General features: G+C 50.9%; 1 protein-coding gene and 1 pseudogene across 3 annotated transcripts in view; both read left to right on the top strand.

Annotated features, from left to right (window-relative positions):
- Positions 1-5006, top strand: part of LOC139574493 (inositol polyphosphate 5-phosphatase OCRL-like) — a 33958-nt gene extending 28952 nt beyond the window's left edge. For all 3 annotated transcript variants that reach the window (XM_071399139.1, XM_071399138.1, XM_071399137.1), the window contains 3 exons: positions 692-819; positions 1050-1161; positions 1519-5006. In XM_071399139.1, the coding sequence (XP_071255240.1) occupies positions 692-819; positions 1050-1161; positions 1519-1643 (365 nt within the window). In that variant the 3' untranslated portion in view covers positions 1644-5006. The remainder of the gene's footprint in view (positions 1-691; positions 820-1049; positions 1162-1518) is intronic.
- A 348-nt stretch (positions 5007-5354) lies between these two features.
- On the top strand, positions 5355-25709 carry LOC139572653 (neurofilament medium polypeptide-like; annotated as a pseudogene).
- Positions 25710-26027: the final 318 nt, after the last annotated feature.

The following is a 26027-nucleotide window of genomic DNA, read 5'->3' as shown; positions in this document are numbered from 1 at the left end:
CCATCCGTATCCTTACTCGTATGTCCCCAGTCATTCCTGACTCCATCCGTAATTCTTACTCATATGTCCCCAGTCATTCCTGACTCCATCCGTAATTCTTACTCATATGTCCCCAGTCATTCCTGACTCCATCCGTATCCTCACTCGTATGTCCCCAGTCATTCCTGACTCCATCCGTATCCTCACTCATATGTCCCCAGTCATTCCTGACTCCATCTGTAATTCTTACTCGTATGAGCCCAGTCATTCCAACCCCCCTGGCCCTGATCCGCTAGTAAGCCCAGCCCTGTAACAGGACACTGTGACTGAGATGCCACACAGTTAGTTGGGTCACTGCGATAAAGCGGCTGCTATACACAGACTGGTGCCAAGGCACATAGATTAGCAGTGTGGAGGAAGTATGATATCTGTGTTAGTTGGGGTGTACGGTGTGCAATCTTCTTGTCCATACGTATGCTCATGCACCAACACACACACAACCAGCTTGTTTGAGGGGATCACTTTGAACTGATTGCTAATTTTCATCACGTAATGAGTAGCTGTTTAGGATTCAAGGGGATTTGTAGATCAGGGATTCTGCACAGTATGACAGCAATGTAGTCAAGTTCAAACACTGTACACCCACCCTCGGCCACAAATCTGTGTCCCCCCAACTTTGTCTGCCCGACTGTTCCCTGACTGTGTGTGTCAGCTGGTTGTAACCACTCGGTGGCCGAGGCCCTGTTGATATTTCTGGAAGCTTTGCCTGAGCCAGTGGTCTGTTACGAGCTCTACCAGCGCAGCCTGGACTGCTCCCATGACAGCCGCCTCTGCAAACAGGTGCAGTGAACTGAATTACGATTTTAGGGTGGCCTAACATGAAATATTTCCACATAAAAGTCAATTTATATGAATCTGGAAATGGATATGAGTAGGAGTCATTGACTTCTGTTGAATCAAAAAAGTTAATATGTATAATCATTGTAAAACACAAGACATAGTTTGTCCTCTCGGCTCTACAGGGGCTGGTTGTAGTTCTCATCTGTCTTTTCTCTGGGCTGTTTTGTCAGTTGATCTCCCAGCTGCCCCGGGCTCACCGCAACGTCTTCCGCTACCTGATGGCCTTCCTCAAGGAGCTGCTGAAATATGCCCACAACAACAACCTCACTGCCAACCTCATAGGTCAGTTCCCCATGGCCACATTTTCTATAACCTACATGTGCTTTTTTAGTAGGGTACACTGTAGCAAAGCGTTATGCCACGGAATGCAAATATCTGTGTTCTTATTGGACATGTTCAGATATAGTAGTATGTCCCTGCTTCTCTCCAATTCAAAACGTATCTTCCATACTGAACACGACCCAGATTTAGAGTCAATACTACTTCAATTCAATAAATTCAGGAAATGAAATTCTCAAGTCTAGTTTCAATTCAGTGAATCCTGACTGAATTGAAATGAAACGGCTCTAAACCCATGTTGCTTTAGAAATGCCTCTTTCTCACATCTTCCTCTACCTCCTCCACTGTGCCCCATGCCAGCTACCCTCTTTGCCAGCTTGCTCATCCGGCCCCCGCCCAACATGGTGGGCCGACAGACAGCGCAGGACCGACAGAGAGCCATCGACTTCATTCTGGGCTTCCTCATGGGAGGGGACGAGGAGTGAGGGGTCAGGGGTCAGGGAATCAGACAGCCTGGACCTTTTGATGACAGACTGAGGAATGGGGTTTTGGTGGACACAAGGTGTATGTATGTGTGTAAGGGACCATGGTGGATTGTGTTGTGGGAGAACAAACAGTGCAATTATATGGGACCCTCTCTTATCATACTCTTATCAATGCCCCAGCCCCCAGCCTTTGTAGTGCTGTACTTCAGTCACTCACAACCATCACCATTAACCAAATCCCATAGTTTTCACCTTTGCTCATTGTGTGGCTGCAGGACCAGGAGTTTAGGTGTTGGCAGCTTGGAGTGACCGTGAACAGTCAACTAACTGACGCTCCACTCTCCAGGCAACCCCTCCCCCATGCCCCATTCAACCCCCACTGAGGACTGTTCCGTGCCCCATTCAACCCCCACTGAGGACTGTTCCGTGCCCCATTCAACCCCCACTGAGGACTGTACCGTGCCCCATTCAACCCCCACTGAGGACTGTTCCGTGCCCCATTCAACCCCCACTGAGGACTGTACCGTGCCCCATTCAACCCCCACTGAGGACTGTTCCGTGCCCCATTCAACCCCCACTGAGGACTGTTCCGTGCCCCATTCAACCCCCACTGAGGACTGTTCCGTGCCAAAACGACTCCTTTTACCTGATTTGAATGTGAACTCTGAATGGAAGTACAATATGTATGTATGAACCCACAGATACTAAGATAATGATGATCCGTTAGTACGTTACACTAAAGATACACATAGAGGGTCGTGCAGAAGATTTGGATCGCATTCTACCTGGTGGATACACCTCAGAGTGAACGATTCAACCCATGGGTACGTAGTGATATTGGACGCAAGAGACTTCTGGTGAACACCGAGAGACTAAATGAATCCTTGCTTGTCCGAAATACCGACCAAGGAAGTTTGACGTTCTTCTACAAGATAATGATGACAATCCGGAGCAGTCCTTTCTGGGATCTGGGAGACATATTGGGAGATGTGTTAGAACTGTCAGTGGGCTGTGGTTTAAACAAATGTTATTTATGATTTATATTTTTTCCTTACATAACTTTGTACCATCTTTTAGAGTTTATTTCAACTTCATACTTGTTTTAAGAGACCAGATTTTGGATATTGTTTGACCGCCCATGGTTGTTCAAGCCTACCTTTTGCTTCTGGCATACTGAAACACGTGCTGTTCAAAATCAGTGAAGGTGTGTTGGGGATTGTGTGTAACTTTAATCTTGAGTGTTATCGTGAGTTAGGCTGATTTCTCCATTCAAGTACATTACAACTCTGAACCCAAGTCACACTAACTTCACAGTAGAGTGATCAGTCATCCCTCCTGCTTGTACAGTATATGCTATTCTACGGGCCAGTTTCTCAGACCCAGATTCATCTTATTGGAGAGTAACATTCTCGATTGAGCATGCTTTTTTTTAGTTCAAGAGTGGTTCAATGTGGTTGTCTCACCCAGCTATCTTAAGATGAATGCACTAATTGTAAGTCGCTCTGGATAAGAGTGTCTGCTACATGACTAAAATGAGTCGGCTTTTAATCTGAGTCCGGGAAAAACCCTCCCTACAGTGTGCTACAGAACATAACAAAGACAAACCCACTACGGCATCGATGTCTTAACTGTTGCAAACAGTCCCTCTCCTGTCCGCATTGACCTCTTGTGTTTTTTTTTACTCTGCTGTCACCTCTTAATATGGTGGTGCAAACTGTGTGTTCAATATGTATGTATTGTTTGTTGGTCATGCAGGTACCATCGTTTAACTTTTCCTCATGCTTGTTTATATTTTCTTTCCTCGCTTCAGCCTCGTTGTCTGCCTCGCTGTCTGCCTTCATACTGGTTAGAGCCTCATTGTATTGGGCCTGTGTGCTCAGGCAAGGGCCTTTCTTGTCACAGTCGATTCAGACAATATAATGCCCTGTTTTACTGTCTGAGTTTCATCTAAAGTAGCACCCTATACCCTATATAATGCACTACTTTTGACCAGAGAGCGCTGGTCAAAAGTAGTGCGCTATATAGGGAAAAGGGTGCCATTCCGGACGCACCCTAATACTTTTTTCAGTGGCAAAGCATTTTTTACAGTGCAGGTTGAACAGGATTTAGATGTTCATTACTCCCCGCTGAGACAAAACAGTTTTTTCCCTAATGCTGTCGTGGAACGTGTTATGGTTGTGAAACGAGGAACTCTAATGCTGTGACATTTCTACAGTGTTTCTTCCCTTTGTTTTCCACACTGTCGTCTAGTAACGTTAGTAATAAGGTGTCAAAACAGCTCCTGGCTGGCCTGTTGTGTGGCACGGTTGGTCTATGACACTTGTTTCCACTGGAAACGTTTCCCTTTTTTATGTCTCCAGTCAACTAATCTAGCCTGAAAAGCCTGTTACTTAGTCAACAGACATGTACTGTAATCTAGCCAAAAAAGCCTGTTACTTAGTCAACAGACATGCACTGTAAGGACGAGCCTGGTTCCATATACTTTATGTGCTGTAGCAAACCCCTCTATGGTTGTCATGCCACATGTAAGGTGTGACAGCATTGAAGATTTGCCAACACCAAACACACTATAGGTCCAGGCTACTATAGGTCCAGGCTACTATAGGTCCAGGCTACTATAGGTCCAGGCTACTATAGGTCCAGGCTACTATAGGTCCAGGCTACTATAGGTCCAGGCTACTATAGGTCTAGGCTACTACAGGTCCAGGCTACTACAGGTCCAGGCTACTACAGAAAAGGCATTCAACGTTTTAAAGTGTTTTAATATTGCATAATCTCGTAGCTAACACAATGACTGGCTGTTAATCAAAGCACTTAACAGTTTGGTTGTCTCTGTCAGCTCTCACCCAGAGAGGATTTTGAGTGGAGTAGGCCCAAGTCTTATGTAACTTCCTGACTGCAATCATCCGTACAGTACATTCTAAAATGGGCCAGATGCGCTTGTAGCGTTCTTCAGAGTTGTCATAGACTTAAGCGCTTAGCTTTGCCAAACCATGATTGGCCCTGGATGGATTGGTACTACCTGTTGTCTCGGACTCTAACCGAGGAGGAACAGTGAATCTCTGAGATTGTCATCTCATTCACAACACAAAGCTTTTACATCAGAGACAAGGTCAACCCCAGCTGCAGAGATATTGTCAGAATTTAATATTCAAATTGGGAGATCAGCCCACACTCATGTTGTCCTAGCTGTCCCTTCATCTGTGGTCTGTCTGTGTTTTCATGTGTTGTCTTTTCCTGCTCTGCTCCCCTTCATACTGTGGCTTTTGTAATGGTCTGTTTAGTAATAATGCTACATGTGCACAGCTGTTTTTGGTATTTTTTATTTATTTAACTGAAATAAAATAATGTATGAAAAAAACACTTTATCTTACCTCTTTATTGGTGTACCCAGTTGTTCACAGGTGAAACACTCAACAGCCCTTTGGGAATCCTTTCTATCCTGTAAAACATGAAAAAAAAGAAGTGACATACTTACTATGGCTGACTTGTCTGCTCCATATCAAATGTCCAGCTGCTGACGCTAACCCCTGTAGTTAGACCAGTCAGCGGGCTGGGAGAGATCCATCGCCTGGATGAAACATTCCTCCTCATCTCCATGTATAAAGTCCTCAACCTGGACTCACTATCGTCCGTTTGCCTGTGTTAGTTACTGTAGCCCCCCGCCTGCAGTACCAGTCCCAGTAAACCAACCATGGCCATGGTGAGGCCATGGTGAGAGTGTCTTCCTACCGCCGGCAGTTTGAGGAGGAGCAGTGGAGTCAGAATGGAGGGTCCAACAGAGATTGTGGGGCAGTATGGAGAACACTGTGCACCGAGGATGGTTTACTACAGGAGATGGGCTGTATGGAGAACACTGTGCACCGAGGATGGTTTACTACAGGAGATGGGCTGTATGGAGAACACTGTGCACCGAGGATGGTTTACTACAGGAGATGGGCTGTATGGAGAACACTGTGCACCGAGGATGGTTTACTACAGGAGATGGGCAGTATGGAGAACACTGCACCGAGGATGGCTTACTACAGGGTGTCTCAACCTTTTTTGTAACAGAGGCTGGGAAGCCTCTTGGGGGACTTCTTCCATTAAACTAGAATGTATCAGACAACCCTCTGAAGGACCGGGCAGCAACATCCTAGGGACCGTTGCTGGTCCAGTCACCAGAGTTTGAGTGACACTGGTTTACTAGAAGGAGGCGAAGGGAAAGAATATGATTGTTTGTATTGTGCAAACTGGAGATGGGTTGAGATATACAGTACTTGTAAGGTCAATGCCTTATGATAATTTGTCCATTTAAGAATTCAACAAAGTTTGAGTTATGACTAGATGTTTGTTTTCTTTCACTCAAGTATGTCTGAGTAAGCTTATTTAATCAGAAGCAAATGTGCGGTAGCTTTGCACGATTTCTATATACAGTATAAAATGTCACTCAGTTGGACATAGTGTTCAGTGTTAGTTACGCCTTGTTCGCCCCAAGGGAAAAGTTTGAAGGGTGATGACAAATGCCTTTTGTGCTTGCATCAAACAATGAAATCATGTTACCCCGGGCGGTGTTAATTTACACAGAGCTGATTTGGGAGGGGCAGCAATGCTATTCATTCAAGACTTTTCAGAGATTGCGATCTTGTGGCCCTTGATTTTCAATGTATTTTCAATGTACATGCACAAAACGAACCAATACTTTTGTGATATTTAGCCTATAGATGTTTGTGTGGGTATTTGTATGAGTGTATCAGAGTTTGTGTGTGTGTGTGTGTGTGTGTGGTGTGCACCCCTCCCACAGGGGTGTGGCTGCTGAGGAGTGTACGTGTGAGAAGCTGGACTTCGTGGCTGCCAAGGCGCTCAACAAGGAGAGTCTGGTCCAATTCACTGAAGACTACAGCGTTATTCTCGCCCTGATCGTTTTGTGGCCCTCATCAACATGGTGAGCCCGGGATGGGTTCAACTCTAGAAACATTGTCCTAAGGTTGTAGAAACATTGTCCTAAGGTTGTGCAAACATTGTTTTGAGATGGACCAACACCATATCACCATATAACCAGTGCAAAATCAAAAGTGTTTCTTTTGTGTTTCTTATACTGTATGTTGTAGTCAGTCTGCTGTCAGATGCTCCAAGGAAGCAACCCATTAAATGTAACATACACAGGGTTCTAAAATTCCAGTAACTTTCCCCAAATTCCCATCTTTCGCAGATATCGTGGTTAGAATATACCTGAAATCAGATGGAAATAAGCATATAATCTGAATCCTCCAACCGGGATGTTTGGAAAACCAGGCAATTTTCTGGACAATTATCAGAATTTTGCAACCCTAACCATGCATGTAATTTCCTGTGTAAAAAAACATGCTATATCATTGTACGTGCTGTTTGTGCCCTTTACGTGTGCTGCTTTGAGGAGTACAATGACTCTCTGGAGGCCCAGATCTGTGAGCTGCCGGAGAGGCTGGCTGGCCAACAGACCACCTCCACTGTCCTAGCTGTCCCTGAATGCAGCCTGGATGCCGTGGTGGAGAGACTGCTTAAGGAGAGGGTACATGTTAACAATACAGTGGAATGGAGGCATTCATATCACACTAGGAGCTAGGAAACCTGTATGTTGTATCAGTGTGTGCATGTGTGCTGTATGTATAGCCACTGGTGTAAATGGATGGATAGCCGCTGTCTCAGACCGTTAACACTACCTACCAGTGCCAGACTGATAAGCCACTGTGTGTCCAGGATCAGAGCCCGTGTGACGTGGAGGAGCTGAGGAGAGAGCTGGACTGTCTGTAGGAGCAGTATGAGCAGACCGTCCAGCAGAGGACACTCATCCGACTGGAGTGGGAGGACGTTGGCCTGGTAATGACCTCACTCCTGCACCTCTGGCGGCCATTTTGGTGTTATTGTTTAGTAATTGTGTTGATTTGGTGTCTTCATATATTCTCTAACAATGATTAGACTTTTAATGTGTGCTACTGTTGATATAGAACATGCATAAAGACATAGATCTAACTTGTGGTAGCTCAAATTTGTACCCAATTTTCACCTGCAATGAAGGACAATCATCTTCAAAAAGAAAATATTTAGAAATGCAAATAGGCAAAGAAGGGTGGAAAGAAAGATAATTCATCTGAATATTCAAAGAGAGCCAATATCTCTTTGGGAGCATTAATGCAACTGTACTAAACTATAGTAACCACTAGATGGCACTATTTCCACAACTTGCCAACACAGTTTTATCCTATTAAACACATATCAGCTGTGTGTCTCATCATAGCCCAGCAGCTCCTCTATAGCTCTATAGATCTCTACCCACTTTGTTGAACTGATCATCACTCCTACAGTCTGGGCCGGCAGCCACAACGCAACCCGAGAACCCCAGTCTTAACAAACCCTACTATCCCATTTCCTCTCATTCCCTCCCTACCTGCCACATCACACCCCTCTCCAATGTCAGCCCAGATGTGGGAGAAGCTGTTTTCATGTCTCCTTATGGAGTCATTCAGGCTTTCATTTATCCCATACAGATGTAATACAGACGGTAATATAGTCGGTGCAGTAATGCTGCTGGCTGGCTGGCTCAGGCCGACAGGCAGGCATTGGAAGAGGTCAACAAGGCATGGCTGGCTATTTGAAGTCCAGCCTTGCCATTGGCTATTGATTAAGCTACATTTTGGACAGCTTCCATGGTCTGTCTGTCTGCCTGTCTGCCTGTCTGCCTGTCTGTCTGCCAGCCAGCCAGCCAGCCAATTCTCTGAGTGTTCTTTTGAGCTTGTATCTGGGGCTAAGGATGTTTTAGTGTATGGATACAATGTTTGGTTCAGCAGCAACAATGTGTTGAAGGCTCCCACCAAGGCTTCCCACAGTGGAAGAAGGCTGGAGGAGCTAGCTGATTCTAATCCAAATTCAAAGCAGTAGACAGTGCTATAAAGCACAGCTAGCCTTAAGCGATGAGAGGAGAGGAGAAGGGTGATGTAGGGGGGATTTCTTTAGTCTTTACAGTCCACAGTCTGTGAGCGCAAAACTCTCTCCAATTTACAGGCTCATGTTTGCCTAGAGATAACAGCAACCGACCGCCTGGCTCTTGTGTGACATCCATCAGGGCACCATGTGTTCCAGCAGCCACAGCAGAAAGGTTCCCACCCCTGGACCTTACCCATTTTTCATTCAGATGTAAATGCTAGCACCAGGAGTAATTGAATTCATCACCAATTAATCAGGCACTTAAAAAGACCTGGATGAGCTAAAAGCTAATTAGCTCTTTCCATCCCCCCTCTTCTCTGCATTGCGGTGTCTAGCTAGCTACCTGCTGTCTGAAGGAATAGAGTGTGTCATGGTACTTATGTGCTGAAAGACCCTAGCCCCTTCTTCATATCTCTTACCCCCTAGGCACTCATGTAGATACTAAAGGATTGGATTGGTGTAAGCCAGTGTTTTCCACTCCTGGTCAAGGGGACCCAAAGGGGTACATATTTTTGTTTTTGCCTAGCACCAATACACCTGATTAAACTAAAGACTTTATGACGAGTTGATTAGTTGAATTAAGTGTCTTATTGCTGGGGCAAAAACAAACATGAGCTCCCCTTTGGGTCCCCAGAACCAGGATTGGTAAATACTAGTGTAAGCAATATTGTGAAAATGCTATCTAGCGTATCAGAAGAAAAGCTGGAGCTTTCAACATATTGTTAACACCTATCCGATCTCATGAGATCTAAACAAGTGCATAGCGGGTAGGGACTACGGGTTTATTTGGAACAACTAATAGTGTTTGTGGTTTTCTGATGAGCGCTGTTGGTTTTCTATTGATCTAGCTCTCTGCTGCCTCCTGTAGGAAGTGGATGTAAAGACTGCAGACTGTCTGGCACTGAGGGAGCAGGTGGAAATCTACCAGGAACAACTGGCTCACATGGAGGCACAGCATGAAGAGAGAAGGGACATCTCAGAGAAAGGTCTGGCCGGATGGCCAACATCAATTACACAAAGTAGGAACAGTTTACTACTCAATGGCTCTCTGGGTCATTACTTACAATTGGGACTGAATTTGAACCTGGGTTTCATCCATACCAAAAGACTGTTATCCCACTGAGCTAAAGCCTAGGCATTTGGTTTGCCGAACCACCTCCTTTACATAAGCAACAAGCCTTTCTGTTAAGCCAAGCTACTCAAACTTCAGAGGACAAGTGTTGGAGAGATGCCCAGTAGGTGTTGCCGGGGGCAACAGGGTTTAAATGACCTCGGCCATCTTGTTGACCAGGTTTTATTATGAACAGTAGTTATTTTACCAGGAACAAAGGTGGTAGTGAGGCAGGATTAGAGCACAACAAGGCAGGGTAAGAATAAGATGAGGCTTTCCAAAGAGAGATCTCACAGATGATATAACCAGTTACTATGTCATAGAACAGAGCCCTGTTTCTCAACACTGCCTTACCTAAGCCTTTAACCCGGTCATTCCCTCACACAAAAACAAATCCACAAATCAAATCACACACATTTGCTAAATAATTCACACACATTTGCTAAACAACACACACACAGACACACACACACACCCAACCCTCCCTCTGTTCTCCATCTCATCAGCGGCTGACAGACACATCCTGCTATCAGATCCTGGAAGAGCAGAGGGAGAGAGAGGCGGAGCAGAGGGAGAACGAGCGAGAGAGGCGGAGCAGAGGGAGAATGAGCGAGAGAGGCGGAGGGAAGGAGGGAGGGAGAGCGAGAGAGGCGGAGGGAGGGAGGGGCAGGGAGTGCGAGCGAGCGGGAGGGAGGGAGAGCGAGGGAGTGAGAGAGAGAGAGAGAGAGGACGGACGGACGGAGGGAGGGAGGGAGGGAGAGCGAGCGAGAGAGGCGGAGGGAGGGAGAGCAAGCGAGAGAGGCGGAGGGAGGGAGGGAGAGCGAGGGAGGAAGAGCGAGGCGGAGGGAGGGCGAGGGCGAGCGAGAGCGAAGCGCAGCAGAGGGAGGGAGAGCGAGCGAGAGAGGCGGAGCAGAGGGAGGGAGAGCGAGCGAGAGAGGCGGAGCAGAGGGAGGGAGAGCGAGCGAGAGAGGCGGAGCAGAGGGAGGGAGCGAGCGAGGGAGGAAGAGCGAGGCGGAGGGAGGGCGAAAGAGAGCGAAGCGCAGCAGAGGGAGAGCGAGCGAGAGAGGCGGAGCGGAGGGAGGGCGAGCGAGAGCGAAGCGCAGCAGAGGGAGAGCGAGCGAGAGAGGCGGAGCAGAGGGAGGGAGAGCGAGCGAGAGAGGCGGAGCAGAGGAAGAGAGAGGCGGAGCAGAGGGAGAGAGGCGGAGGGAAGGAGGGAGAGCGAGCGAGAGAGAGAGGCGGAGGGAGGGAGGGAGGGTGAGCGAGGCGGATGGATGGAGGGAGGGAGGGAGAGCAAGGGAGGGAGGGCGGGTGAGAGGGAGAGGGGGGAGGGAGTGCGAGCGAGGGGGAGGGAGTGCAAGCGAGGGGGAGGGGAGGGAGAGCTGAGGAGGGGAGGGAGAGCGAGCGAGGGGGAGGGAGGGCGGGTGAGAGGGAGAGGGGGGAGGGAGTGCGAGCGAGGGGGAGGGAGTGCAAGCGAGGGGGAGGGGAGGGAGAGCTGAGGAGGGGAGGGAGAGCGAGCGAGGGGGAGGGAGGGAGAGCTGGGGAGGGAGAGCGAGGGAGAGCGGAAGGGAGAGCGGGAGAGGGAGAGCGGGAGGGAGAGCGAGAGAGTCCGGAGGGAGGGAGAGCGAGAGAGGACGGACGGAGGGAGGGAGAGCGAGAGAGGCGGAGGGAGGAAGAGCGAGCGAGAGTGGCGGAGGGAGGGAGGGAGGGAGAGGAAGGGCGAGGCAGAGGGAGTGCAAGTGAAGTGAAGGGGAGGGAGGGAGAGCTGAGGAGGGGAGGGAGGGAGAGCTGAGGAGGGGAGGGAGGGAGAGCGGGGGAGGGAGGGAGGGAGAGCTGAGGAGGGGAGCGAGGGAGAGCGAGCGAGCGAGGGGGAGGGGGAGGGAGAGCGAGGGGGTGGAGGGAGAGCGAGAGAGTACGGAGGGAGGGAGAGCGAGAGAGTACGGAGGGAGCGAGAGAGGACGGAGGGAGGGAGAGCGAGAGAGGACGGAGGGAAGGAGAGCGAGCGAGAGTGGCGGAGGGAGGGAGGGAGGGAGGGAGGGAGAGCGGGTGAGAGAGGTGGAGGGAAAGAGGGGGAGGGAGTGCGAGCGAGGGGGAGGGAAGAAGGGCGAGTGAGGGGGAGGGCGAGCGAGGCAGAGGGAGGGAGGGTGAGCGAGGCGGATGGATGGAGGGAGGGAGGGAGAGCAAGGGAGGGAGGGCGGGTGAGAGGCAGAGGGAGAGGGGGGAGGGAGTGCGAGCGAGGGGGAGGGAGTGCAAGCGAGGGGGAGGGGAGGGAGAGCTGAGGAGGGGAGGGAGAGCGAGCGAGGGGGAGGGAGGGAGAGCTGGGGAGGGAGAGCGAGGGAGAGCGGAAGGGAGAGCGGGAGAGGGAGAGCGGGAGGGAGAGCGAGAGAGTACGGAGGGAGGGAGAGCGAGAGAGGACGGACGGAGGGAGGGAGAGCGAGAGAGGCGGAGGGAGGAAGAGCGAGCGAGAGTGGCGGAGGGGGAGGGAGGGAGGGAGGGAGAGGAAGGGCGAGGCAGAGGGAGTGCAAGTGAAGTGAAGGGGAGGGAGGGAGAGCTGAGGAGGGGAGGGAGGGAGAGCTGAGGAGGGGAGGGAGGGAGAGCGGGGGAGGGAGGGAGGGAGAGCTGAGGAGGGGAGCGAGGGAGAGCGAGCGAGCGAGGGGGAGGGAGGGAGAGCGAGGGGGTGGAGGGAGAGCGAGAGAGTACGGAGGGAGGGAGAGCGAGAGAGTACGGAGGGAGCGAGAGAGGACGGAGGGAGGGAGAGCGAGAGAGGACGGAGGGAGGGAGAGCGAGCGAGAGTGGCGGAGGGAGGGAGGGAGGGAGAGCGGGTGAGAGAGGTGGAGGGAAAGAGGGGGAGGGAGTGCGAGCGAGGGGGAGGGAAGAAGGGCGAGTGAGGGGGAGGGCGAGCGAGGCAGAGGGAGGGAGAGCGAGCGAGGGGGAGCGAGGGGGTGGAGGGAGAGCAAGCGAGGGGGTGGAGCAGGGAGGAGGAGGGAGGGAGAGCGGGAGGGAGAGCGAGCGAGAGGCGGAGGGAGGGAGAGAGAGGACGGAGGGAGTGAGACAAAGAGAGGACGGAGGGAGTGAGAGAGAGGTGGAGGGAGGGAGGGAGAGCGAGAGTGGCGGAGGGAGGGAGGGAGGGCGAGCGAGGCGGAGGGAGGGAGGGCGAGCGAGCGAGGCGGATGGAGGGAGGGAGGGCGGGTGAGAGAGGCGGCGGGAGAGAGGGGGAGGGAAGGAGGGCGAGCGAGGCAGAAGAAGGGCGAGGCAGAGGGAGGGCGAGCGGGAGGGAGGGAGAGCGAGGGTGTGGAGGGAGAGCGAGCGAGGGGGGGAGCAGGGAGGAGGAGGGAGGGAGAGCGGGAGGGAGAGCGAGCGAGAGGCGGAGGGAGGGAGAGTGAGCGAGAGAGGCGGAGGGAGGGAGAGTGAGCGAGAGTGGCGGAGGGAGGGAGGGCGAGCGAGCGAGGTGGATGGTGGGAGGGAGGGAGGAGGAGGGAGAGCGATCGAGAGGAGGAGGAGGGAGGGAGAGCGAGGGAGAGAGAGAGAGGACGGAGGTAGGGAGAGCGAGAGAGGACGGAGGGAGGGTGAGCGAGAGAGGCGGAGGGAGGGAGAGTGAGCGAGAGTAGCGGAGGGAGGGAGGGAGGGCGAGCGAGGTGGATGGTGGGAGGGAGGGAGGAGGAGGGAGGGGAGGGAGGGCGATCGAGAGGAGGAGAGAGGGAGAGCGAGGGAGGGAGAGAGAGGACGGACGGAGGGAGGGAGAGCGAGAGAGGCGGAGGGAGGGAGAGCGAGAGAGGTGGAGGGAGGGAGTGCGGGAGGGCGAGCGAGGCGGATGGAGCGAGGGTGGGAGGGCGGGTGAGAGAGGCGGTGGGAGAGAGGGGGAGGGAGTGCGAGTGAGGGAGGGAGAGCGAGGCGGAGGGAGGGCAAGGGGGAGTGAGCGGGAGGGTGAGCGAGCGAGGGAGGGAGAGCGAGGCAGAGGGAGGGCGAGCGAGGCGGAGTGAGGGAGAGATGGGGAGGGAGAGCGAGGGGGTGGAGGGAGAGCGAGCGAGGGGGTGGAGCAGGGAGGAGGAGGGAGGGAGAGCGGGAGGGAGAGCGAGGGGGTGGAGGGAGGGAGAGCGAGGGGGGTGAGCAGGGAGGAGGAGGGAGGGAGAGCGGGAGGGAGAGCGAGCGAGAGGCGGAGGGAGGGAGAGCGAGGGAGTGAGAGAAAGGGAGAGCGAGGGAGGGAGGGAGAGCGAGCGAGGCGGAGGGAGGGAGGGAGAGCGAGCGAGAGTGGCGGAGGGAGGGAGGGAGGGCGGGCAAGTGAGCGAGGCGGATGGAGGGAGAGCAAGAGGAGGGAGGGAGAGCGGGAGGGAGGGAGCACGAGGGAGGACGGAGGGAGGGGGAGGGAGAGCGGGAGGGAGGGAGCGCGAGGGAGGACGGAGGGAGGCAGAGCGAGCGAGAGAGGCGGAGGGAGGGAGAGCGAGCGAGAGTGGCGGAGTGAGAGAGGGGGAGTGAGTGCGAGGGAGGGAGAGCGAGGCGGAGGGAGGGCAAGGGAGAGCGAGCGGGAGGGTGAGCGAGCGAGGGAGGGAAAGCGAGGCGGAGGGAGAGCGAGGGGGTGAAGGGAGGGCGAGGGGGTGGAGGGAGAGTGAGGGGGTGGAGCAGGGAGGAGGAGGGAGGGAGAGCGGGAGGGAGAGCGAGCGAGAGGCGGAGGGAGGGAGAGCGAGCGAGAGTGGCAGAGGGAGGGCGAGCGAGGCGGAGGGAGAGCGAGGGGGTGGAGGGAGAGCGAGCGAGGGGGGTGAGCAGGGAGGGAGAGCGAGCGAGAGGCGGAGGGAGGGAGAGCGAGGGAGTGAGAGAGAGAGAGGCGGAGGGAGGGAGAGCGAGCGAGAGAGGCGGAGGGAGGGAGAGTGAGCGAGAGAGGCGGAGGGAGGGAGAGCGAGCGAGAGTGGCGGATGGAGGGAGGGAGGGAGGGCGGGTGAGCGAGAGTGGCGGAGGGAGGGAGAGCGAGGGAGGCGGAGGGAGGGAGAGCGAGCGAGAGTGGCGGAGGGAGGGAGGGCGGGTGAGAGAGGCGGAGGGAGAGAGGGGGAAGGAGTGCGAGGGAGGGAGAGCGAGGCGGAGGGAGGGCATGGGAGAGCGAGCGGGAGGGTGAGCGAGGCGGAGGGAGGGAGAGCGAGGGGGTGGAGGGAGAGCTAGGGGGTGGAGGGAGAGCGAGTGAGGGGGTGGAGCAGGGAGGAGGAGGGAGAGTGAGCGAGAGGCGGAGGGAGGGAGAGCTGGGGAGGCGGAGGGAGAGCGAGCGAGGCGGATGGAGGGAGAGCTGGGGAGGGAGGGAGAGCGAGGGGGAGGGAAGGAGGGCGAGCGAGGCAGAGGAAGGGTGAGGCAGGGGGAGGGGGAGGGAGGGCGATCGAAGGGGAGGGAGAGCGAGCGAGAGAGGCGGAGGGAGGGAGGGAGAGCGAGGGAGGGAGGGAGGGAGAGCGAGCGAGGCGGAGGGAGGGTGGGTGAGCTGGGAAGGGGGAGGGAGGGAGAGCGAGCGTGGGGGAGGGAGGGAGAGTGAGCGAGGGCAGGGAGGGAGGGAGAGCGAGGGGAGTGACGGAGTGCTGAGGAGGGGGAGGGAGAGCGAGCGAGGGGGAGGGAGGGAGAGCGAGGGGGTGGAGGGACAGCGAGCGAGGGGGGGGTGGGAGGGAGGGAGAGCGAGGGAGTGAGAGAGACAGGGCGAGCGAGCGAGGGGGAGGGAGTGCGAGGGGGAGCAGAGCGAGCGAGAGCGAGGCGCAGCAGAGGGAGAGCGAGCGAGGTGGAGGGAGGGTGAGGGAGGGAGAGCGAGAGAGAAAGGGATAGAGGACAGAGGGAGAGAGGACGGGGAGGGAGGGAGGGAGAGCGAGCGGGAAAGCGAGGGAGGGAGGGAGAGCGAGGGGGAGGGAGGGAGAGCGAGCGAGAGCGGGGGAGGAGATCGAGCCGCGGCGAGAGCGAGTGAGCGAGAGATGGGGAGGGAGGGAGAGCGAGCGAGGGATAGGCAAGGAGAGCGAGCGAGGGGGAGGGAGGGAGAGCGAGCGAGGGGGTGGGAGGCGGGAGGAGAGCGAGGGGGCGGGAGATCGAACGAGAGAGGGAGGGAGAGTGAGCGAGAGAGGGGAGGGAGGGAGGGAGAGCGAGAAAGGCGATGCGGCGGGAGAGTGGGAGAGAGGCGGAAGAGCGGGCGAGAGAGGCGGGACGGCGAGCATGAGAGGCGAGGAGAGAGAGAAAGAGAGGTAGAGGGAGACTGAAAAGGAGCAAAGAGAGAGCTGAGAGAGGGCATTAAGAAAGGGAAAAGGAGAGGCAAGAGGCAGTTCCATCTTTCCATCACAGTTTTTTCCTCTGTGAAGACCGGCCACTCGGCTGCTGGCTAACACTCCCTCAGGTACACGCTTGCTAACTCCCTGCACCGGATGACTCAGTGCCCCTTTGTTTTATTAACTGCTATTATTATCAGACATATTCCCCTGATGAATGGACTGCCTCATCATTACTCAAGGTTCAGGCTGCTGGGGTGTTTCATTCTGCTGTGATGGATGCCTGGAGGTTGATCATGGCGTTTTATTGCTACCTGAAGATGTACATGACGGAGTCTTAATGGTGTGTCTGTCTGCAAAGGGTTGAGAGTCTATCCTGCTGAGCATACAACACACACCTCACAGCCTAATGTCTGTGTCTTAATGTTGTGTGTGTGTGTGTGTGTGTGTGTGTGTCTGCAGACGGTTCAGAACATGGTGGTCCCTGTAGAAGGTCCAGCTGCAGCAGGGAGAGAAGTCCTGGAGTTTTACAACCCTGACATCCAGGATATCAAGGAGTACTACAGCCAGCTGGCTGAGACCCTTCAGGTAAGGATTCTGGAGAACACACGCGCTTAGCATGCGTGCACATGCGGTGTACATTATGTGAACATACCTGCACGCACACAGAACACCCACACAACACCCTTCAACGTAACCGCCTGGCCAGTCCAGGCATAACTCTGAACCTTCAGATGTTCCTCCTGACGTAACACTGGAGACAAACCTGAGAATCAGAGCTGCTGCACCAGAACAGACCCACTTTGTCCCACTGTGTGTGTGTGTCGGTGTGTCTGTGTGTGTGTGTGTGTGTCTGTCAAAAAGAGTGTGTGTGTTACAAGCTAGAGGCGCTCTGCTGGGGTCAACCTGGCTCTCCGGTGTGTCTGGCCCACCTCAGGGTCCCTGGTCGGGGATGTTGGTCCTCCTGGTGAGGTCACGTCCGTAATCAAACCGCTGGGGTGCTTCCTAGGTGGTGTGATGTGTGTGTGTGTGTAGGCTTTGGCCCAAATTGACAGCAGCTTTTACGGTAACAATTACACTCTCCTGTCCCCTCCTTTCCTCGTTCGTTGCAACCTGGACAGCTTGCTGAGTTCAGGGAAACTGGTGTGGTTGGAGCTGGACAGGAGCTGGTGGTGGCTAGAGCTGCGGGGGTCAAAGCCGTTGCCCAAATAACAGACGTCAACGAACTGAAGAAACTGGTGAGTAACCTCCCTCTCTCTCTCTGGCATTCACCTACTTTTTAGACAATCATAACCTGCAGATTTTACTCCTTTCTTTCTCCTTGATTGTTCACCCTGCAATCACTACCTGTTGATTTTACTCTCTCTCTCTCTCTCTCTCTCTGTCTCTGTCTCTGTCTCTTTGTCTCTCTTTCTCTCTCTGTCTTTGTCTCGCTCTCTCTCTGTGTGTCTCTCTCTCTCTGTGTGTCTCTCTCTCTCTGTGTGTCTCTCTCTCTCTGTGTGTCTCTCTCTCTCTGTGTGTCTCTCTCTGTGTGTCTGTCTCTCTCTCTCTGTGTGTCTGTCTCTCTCTCTCTGTGTGTCTCTCTCTCTCTGTGTGTCTCTCTCTCTCTGTGTGTCTGTCTCTCTCTCTCTCAAGCTTCTTTTTCTCCAGTAAATTCACACTTCTTAGACGTCTAATCAGAAAAGCCCACAGTGAGTTCAGAACCAAACATCAGCCACTAAATCAAGAGGAATGGTAGAAAGTGAATGGCTTCTTCCCACAGACAGTAAAGTTTAGGGAGGAAAAGGCAGTTCACTCCTTATGAGTTCTCCGTGAGTGACAGCGAATGAATGAAGCGAGCGAGTTCCCTGCCGACAAAAGTGTTTACTTTTCGAGACTTCAACTGGGAGATGAGAGGAATTATGCACTGTCTCAAGGCGGATTTCTCTCTGTCTCTCTCCCTCTCTCTCCCTCTCTCTCTCTCTCTCTCTCTCTCTCTCTCTCTCTCTCTCTCTCTCTCTCCCCCTTTCATTATTTAACATACGTTTCACAATACTCTCTCTTTCTCCCTGTCTCTTTCTTCTTCATCAACTTCTGAACCTTCTCACATTTCTCCTCTGTGTCTCCGGAGACTTCAACCCCAAACTGAAGAATAGAAATAGACCCTCATCTGTCACATCTAGCACATCCACCCCCTTCTCATAGAGATACAGAAACACACAACAGAGAGGCTTCATTGAGAAAATCTCAGTACAGTCATTCAACAATTAGTCTCGAACCACCCTAAAACTCAACGACTCACTCAGTAATTGACTAAGTTTACAGTATTCAAGGAAATTGTGGAATTTTCCATTATAGTCCATCTATCAAGAATTAAACCCTCCCCAAACTACTTAATATAATCAGTCAATGACTTAAGTCTTCAGTAACCGACACCGGCCCATTTATTTGATTTGATTTATTTAACCCTTATTTTACCAGTTAAGTTGACTGAGAACACATTCTCATTTACAGCAACAACCTGGGGAATAGTGACAGGGGAGAGTAGGGGGGATGAATGAGCCAATTGGAAGCCAGGGATGACAAACATGGCGGTTTGGTTCCCATTACTGTGGTTGTGGCCCTAGCCCCAGCTCTTTAAATAAACAGTCCCCCTCAGTAACCTCAGTCGCACTCTCATAACACCGTCTCCTCTTCCCTAATGTGCAGCACGCGAGCCCACACTCTGCCCAGCCTGGGCCTAGTCTGATGGACAGGTCCCTCCATCCCTCTTTTACTCCCTCCCTCCCTTCATCTCTCTCTCACCGGCTGTGATGAATGTCCCAGGTCTGGTTTCTCACCCAGACACAACTTGGCCAAACAAACCAGCTTGCGGTGAAGTCCGTCAGGCTCAGTCCGTCAGGCTCGGCCTAGAGATGTGTATAATAGTGTAGAACAGGCATTGATAGGGATGACAGACACACCCCTGCCCGCACATGCAGGGCATTCGGCCAGGGCTCACTTATCATGCCAGAAAGAGAGAGAGAGCAGAGGGAGAGAAAGAGAGAAAAGAAAGATGGCCAGGTTGGGATCTCATCAGCCCTATGTTAGTTCTGGGACTGACTGGGTCTTCCTCGCAAATAGCACCCTATTCCCTATATAGTGCACTACTATTGACCAGAGCCCAGATGTAGTGCACTATAATAGGAAATAGGGTGCCATTCTGGACGCAACCGGGAGCTCCTGTGATCTACCTGAAAGAGAAGCAGACGGCCTGGACCCTCATCATCCGTCTCTGACAGCTAATTGTTGAACTTCTCTGATTGCTGTAATTACTCACAGCCGTGCGGCGGGTGTGTGCTGGGATTGTGCTTGTGTGTGTGCGTGTGTCCGTGCGTGGCTTGTTTGGAAGAGAAGAGAGTATTCCGTTTGAGCTTTTAATGTGCAGTTTAGAATGAAATTGGCAGATCCATTTTCTCATGAGATGAACTACAATGATTGTGCCAAGTCACACATCTCGATGAGTGTGGAATGTGGATCAATTACATTTATACCGATGCACGCTGTTACGATGTTACCTCCAACCATGAACCTGAATCCCTGGTTTTGTGTGTCTGTGTGTTTGTACCTGTGTCTGTGTGTTTGTACCTGTGTGTCTGTGTGTTTGTACCTGTGTGTCTGTGTGTTTGTACCTGTGTGTGTAGATTGTAGAGCTTGATAAGGAGGTTACAGAGCTGGAGAGGTGAGATTGAGATGAAGAGAGAAGCAAATGTGGAGGAGATCGCTGACCTGGAGGTAAGAGAGATCTAGGAACAGTTTACCCTACCCTCAATCCTTACCACAGATCTAGGAACAGTTTACACTACCCTCAAGCCTAACCACAGATCTAGGAACAGTTTACCCTTCCCTATCCTCAAAATATCAGACCCTAGACTAGTGGTTAGGGTCAGCTTCCATCCATCCATCCCTGAAACCCAATGGCTCTATTCCAAAAACTTCTACCTCCATCCACCCATCCCATATACCCAATGGCTGTATTCCAATAACCACACTATCATACCACTTAGAATGCGTCCAATACATAGATAGTGTACATGGCTTTATAATAAGTGGTAGTGTGGTTATTAGAACATGGCCCTTTATCTGTCTGTTTCTTCTCAGTGTCGTATTGAGGAGAGGCAGAAGCAGCAGCATGGCCTGCAGGTCCAGATGAGGGAGCAGTGTGGGGACTACGAGGGGCTGCTGGGTCACAAGATAGCCCGGGACATCGAAATTCCTGCCTACAGGTGAGACCTTTCACTGATGTGTTTCACCGACAGGGCCACATGCACAACAACAGATAACATACAGTGTGATCATCAAGGCCTCTGTAGTAGTGAAAAAGATGGAGAGGTCCTGCATTGTTTACTTATGGGCTTGTTCAGGACAGAAAATTAAGTACCCAAAACCCATGAAAAAGCACACTTAGAAAGACCATGACTAACCTTAATATAATATTCTCTGTAGTTTTACAATGACAATAGCATCTTCAGATGACGTGATGTTGACCTAATATTTGAAATTTTCTTCACAATATTTGTGTAGCCCTACATTGTGAACGTGTGAGTAGTATGGGTGACAGAATGTCACCTGGGCATCCCCATATCCATAATATCCATATTAAGACATTCCTGAGGACAAAGGCCTGACATCCGAGGTCATCCGGGGTCACAGAAAACAGGCCCTACGACAGTCACAGAAAACATGATGCAATTTCCTGTCCGATGTCCATGAAGAAGTTTTTATGTTTCTGTCTTACCGCCCTCCTGTTTTGTGTGTCCGTCTCTGTGTGTGTGTGTGTGTGTGTGTGTGTGTGTGTGTGTGCTCAACCATCTGGCATCCTGGTATGTAAGAAGGATGCACTTTGCCCTTCCTGACCCCCTACCTTTGGACAACCCTTCGCTCACCCCTCTGCTGCTCTGAACACATCCTCGTGGCTCAGGAAGAGGCAGCCTCACACAATGCCTCATTAGAATGGACAGGGGGACCTCACACTGTTGGGACAATTGTTAAGCCACTTTATCATCCAGCCTGTTAATGTCAGCAGCCCCGCAACACAGTCAGCCTTGTAGCCTTCTTTAAATACTGGTCCCCCAACAGACTGTTCCAAAGACATACACACACACAGACTCAAGACACACACACACACACATTTTTATTAACACACACACACACACGCACAAAAATGTAGTCAAGGCGCAGGCAGACAGTCTGGGGGCCAAGTTGCCTAACTTTTTTACAGCGCTGTTTTGTCATCCGTGATTAAAACCATGAATAAGAAATGAACATCTGAGATGTTTTCTTCTCTCCGTGCTACAGAACAGAGTCTAATGACACTAATGCCACCTGTAAAATGTATAGAGTCTAATGACACTAGTGTCACCTGTTAAATGTACACCGAGCCATTTGGACCAGATGCTCACCGTCACTTTCAGCCTTATTGATTAAAACACACTGTTTTGCAATGAAGGTCTACAGTAGCCTCAACAGCACTCTGTCAGGTAGCACCATGGTGTAGCTGGAGGACAGCTAGCTTCCGTCCTCCTCTTGGTACATTGACTTCAACACAAAACCTAGGAGGCTCTTGGTTCTCACCTCCTTCCATAGACTTACACAGTAATTATGACAACTTCCGTTGGACGTTCTCCAACCTATCAGAGCTCTTGCAGCATGAACTAACATGTTGTCCACCTAATCAAAGGATTAGAGAATTAATCTAGTACTGAAAGCATAAGCTACAGCTAGCTAGCACTGCAGTACATAAAATGTGGTGAGTAATTGACTCAAAGAGAAAGACAGTTGAAAAGTTTTCAACAAATTAATTTCTTCAAAAATGAGAGAGAGATTTCGTATTTTTTTTCTCCATTTCACTTACTTAGCTTGCAAATGCAGCTGGCTAGTTTAGCCTACTGAAACACCCTGCTCAAACAGATGGATGCTATGTTAGCTAGCTGGCTATGACTTTTGACCAACACAACACCGGAACTCTTCCAAGTCAAGGTAATCTTCTGGTTTTATTAATTTATTGCCACCGGTGTAACTTCTTACTGACTTAACACTGTAATGTTACTGCATGATTGTAGCAGGTTTACTAACATATTAGTTCTATTAGCTATGTTGACTAGGACGTTACTTTAGCTAATATGGTGACAACGATGTAGGCTGTGTGTAGCGTTTATGACATGGTTTGGCTTGGATTTCTTTTTTTGCCCGGTCACATACAACTGATGTGCTGTGGATTGAAGTCCACAAACGAAGGGGAAAGTTGAGAGGAGGAGAGTGGATAAAGGCGAGAAGGAATACAACATGGTGTTTATGTGTGATCAGGAGTGTATTAATTCCGCAGATTCTGTTGAAAAACTTTTCTTAAATGGAAGCAACCGAAACAGGGATAAAAATACCTGCATTTGTCCAATAGAAGCTATCGTTTGGAACTGTTGGACTAATGATAAGCTAGATGCAGGCAAGAGTGTGCAAGGCAGTATTGAATGTGTCACTGTCTGTCCATGTGTCACCTCAATTTTTTATCTCAACGCTTCAGTCTGGTTTTAGACCCCTCATAGCACTGAGACTGCACTTGTGAAGGTGGTAAATGACCTTTTAATGGCGTCAGACCGAGGCTCTGCATCTGTCCTCGTGCTCCTAGACCTTAGTGCTGCTTTTGATACCATCGATCACCACATTCTTTTGGAGAGATTGGAAACCCAAATTGGTCTACACGGACAAGTTCTGGCCTGGTTTAGATCTTATCTGTCGGAAAGATATCAGTTTGTCTCTGTGGATGGTTTGTCCTCTGACAAATCAACTGTAAACTTCGGTGTTCCACAAGGCTCCATTTCAGGACCACTATTGTTTTCACTATATATTTTACCTCTTGGTGATGTCATTCGGAAACATAATGTTAACTTTCACTGCTATGTGGATGACACACAGCTGTACATTTCGATGAAACATGGTGAAGCCCCAAAATTGCCCTAACTTGGAAGCCTGTGTTTCAGACATAAGGAAGTGGATGGCGGCAAATGTTCTACTTTTAAACTCGGACAAAACAGAGATGCTTGTTCTAGGTCCCAAGAAACAGAGAGATCTTCTGTTGGATCTGACAATTAATCTTGATGGTTATACAGTCATCTCAAATAAAACCATGAAGGAACTCTGCGTTACTCTGGACCCTGATCTCTCTTTTGATGAACATATCAAGACTGTTTCAAGGACAGCTTTTTTCCATCTACGTAACATTGCAAAAATCAGAAACTTTCTGTCCAACAATGATGCAGAAAGATTAATCCATGCTTTTGTCACTTCTAGCTTAGACTACTGCAATGCTCTACTTTCCGGCTACCTGGATAAAGCACTAAATAAACTTCAGTTAGTGCTAAACACGGCTGCTAGAATCTTGACTAGTGATGTGATCATATTACTCCAGTGCTAGCCTCTCTACACTGGCTTCCTGTTAAGGCTAGGGCTGATTTCAAGGTTTTACTGCTAACCTACAAAGCATTACATGGGCTTGCTCCTACCCATCTTTCCGATTTGGTCCTGCTGTACATACCTACATGTACGCTACGATCACAAGAAGCAGGCCTCCTTACTGTCCTTAGAATTTCTAAGTAAACAGCTGGAGGAAGGGCTTTGTCCTATAGAGCTCCATTTTTATGGAATGGTCTGTCTATACATGTGAGTGACAAAGACTCGGTCTCAATTTTTAAGTTTTCATTGAAGACTCATCTCTTCAGTAGGTCCTATGATTGAGTGTAGTCTGGCCCAGGAGTGTGAAGGTGAACGAAAAGGCACTGGAGCAATGAACCACCCTTGCTGTCTCTGCCTGGCCGGTTCCCCTTTCTCCACTGGGATTCTCTGCCTCTAACCCTATTACAGGGGCTGAGTCACTGGCTTACTGGTGCTCTTCCATGCTGTCCCTGGGAGGGGTGTGTCACTTGAGTGGGTTGAGTCACTGACGGGATCTTCCTGTCTTGGTTGGCGCCCCCCCTTGGGTTGTGCCGTGGCGGAGATCTTTGTGGAATATACTCGGCCTTGTCTCAGCATGGTAAGTTGGTGGTTGAAGGTATCCCTCTAGTGGTGTGGGGGCTGTGCTTGGCAAAGTGGGTGGGGTTATATCCTGCCTGTTTGGCCCTGTCCGGGGGTATCGTCGGACGGGGCCACAGTGTCTCCCGACCCCTCCTGTCTCACTCTCCAGTATTTATGCTGCAGTAGTTTATGTGTCGGGGGGCTAGGGTCATTCTGTTATATCTGGAGTATTTCTCCTGTCTTATCTGGTGTCCTGTGTGAGTTTAAGTATGCTCTCTCTTTTTCTCTCTCTTTCTGTCTTTCTTTCTTTCTTTCTTTCTTTCTGTCTTTCTTTCTTTCTCTCTCTCGGAGGACCTGAGCCCTAGGACCATGCCTCAGGACTACCGGGCCTGATGACTCCTTGCTGTCCCCAGTCCACCTGGCCGTGCTGCTGCTCCAGTTTCAACTGTTCTGCCAGCGGCTATGGAACCCTGACCTGTTCACCGGATGTGCTACCCGTTTTTCCTAGCCACCATGCTTCTACACCTGCATTGCTTGCTGTTTTTTTTTTTTTACATCAGCTGATGTAAGAAGGGCTTTCTAAATAAATTTGATTGATTGATTGATATGCACCTATGTTGTAAACTTTCATTCATAGGCTAGATTGTAGCAACCCCATGATTGATATAGGGAAATTTGAGTATCATGTAGTAGCCTAAACCTATCGATGTTACTTCGAACTGGGTGAATGGAATAGGAATGACAGTCATCCAATATGCTGTAATAGAAATAAGGCCATGCTCATGAAGAAAAAATAAATAAATCTTCTCTCATCATAAACAGCACTGACCGCCACTGGTTTCTATGGAGGCTAGCCATGTCAGGTCTGAAGTGTAGAACACTGTACTGTGTATGTATTCAGCAGACAATCTTCCTTTTCCTCTTCCCTTTCCTCTCTTCTATTCCCAGGGGTTTGGTGGAAGAGGAGGATGTGCTACCTGTGAGAGGAACCGATCCAGACTATGCCAAACAACCGGCTTTCGGCGATGGATATCCCCCATACGGATTTGACATGACGCCAAAACACAACAGACCCAAATCATCCATTAGAGAGCCCATGAAGCTAACCGCCACACAACCATTTGAGCAGATGTAAACGTATCGTGACAGATTAACAACTTCTGGAGGGCGAGCCAAGCCAATGATAACAGGTCACTGGCAGGTGACCCCTGTCCTATTAGAAAGATGGAATTGTCTAACATTGGGGGAGTCTCTTCAGTGTCTGTGAAGAGACTCTGAAATGTCCCTAAGTGGTCTCTATCTGTTGTGGCTACAGTGTCTGGAGGTAACTCACTGATATGAGACACACACACACACACACACTCTCTCTCTAGACCACCTCAGTATGTGGCTGCTCTGTAGAATCATTTACCTCCCAATAGCCATCACCCCTCACTCCAACACGAGCTCATTACACGCTGTTAACCCCTGACCTATCCACTGTTCACAAGCCGTTGGACAGCTCTCAATATCCAATAAGATAGCCTTAACTGGTCATGGCAGGTCACCTTTCATTTGCTTTACGGTTGTGGGTTTTACACAGAACTGGCAGTCAAGTCATATTAGCTTTGCAAATGGTTGGTGAAGTTGACATTCTGCAGCTCCTATGTACCTGGTCGACTACAGCAGGGAGCTTGTGTGCAGTCCCTGACTTGTTTGCTCATTCTCTGCCCATAACCTGGAGGAACTTGGTCAAGTTTAAACCATAACAATAAAAATAAACGTTGCTTGACATCACCTTCCTTTCTTTTTCCCTCTCCATGAACACAGTGTCAACAGTGTCTGTGGAATGTGAGTGTGTTCGGTGTGTGTCATTTCCCCCTCTTAAGTGCCTCTCCTCACCATCATAACTACATTTAACAGAGCAAGAGTTATGCCCTGTGATCCTTGTCCCATTTGTCTTCATGCTTAACCTCAAATGTGAACGTTCTTTGCTATTAATGGTATCAGAGGCTTGTTAGCTCGGCCATAAAGATGAAAAACGCAGCTAATAATGGATAAGATTAGCCACAGCCAGTGATCTTCTGTTGAATTTCAACACACACATGGTCACAC

This window comes from Salvelinus alpinus, chromosome 4 (assembly GCF_045679555.1).
Source record: "Salvelinus alpinus chromosome 4, SLU_Salpinus.1, whole genome shotgun sequence".
NCBI lineage: Eukaryota > Metazoa > Chordata > Actinopteri > Salmoniformes > Salmonidae > Salvelinus > Salvelinus alpinus.
This window is presented reverse-complemented; position numbering and strand designations above follow the sequence as displayed.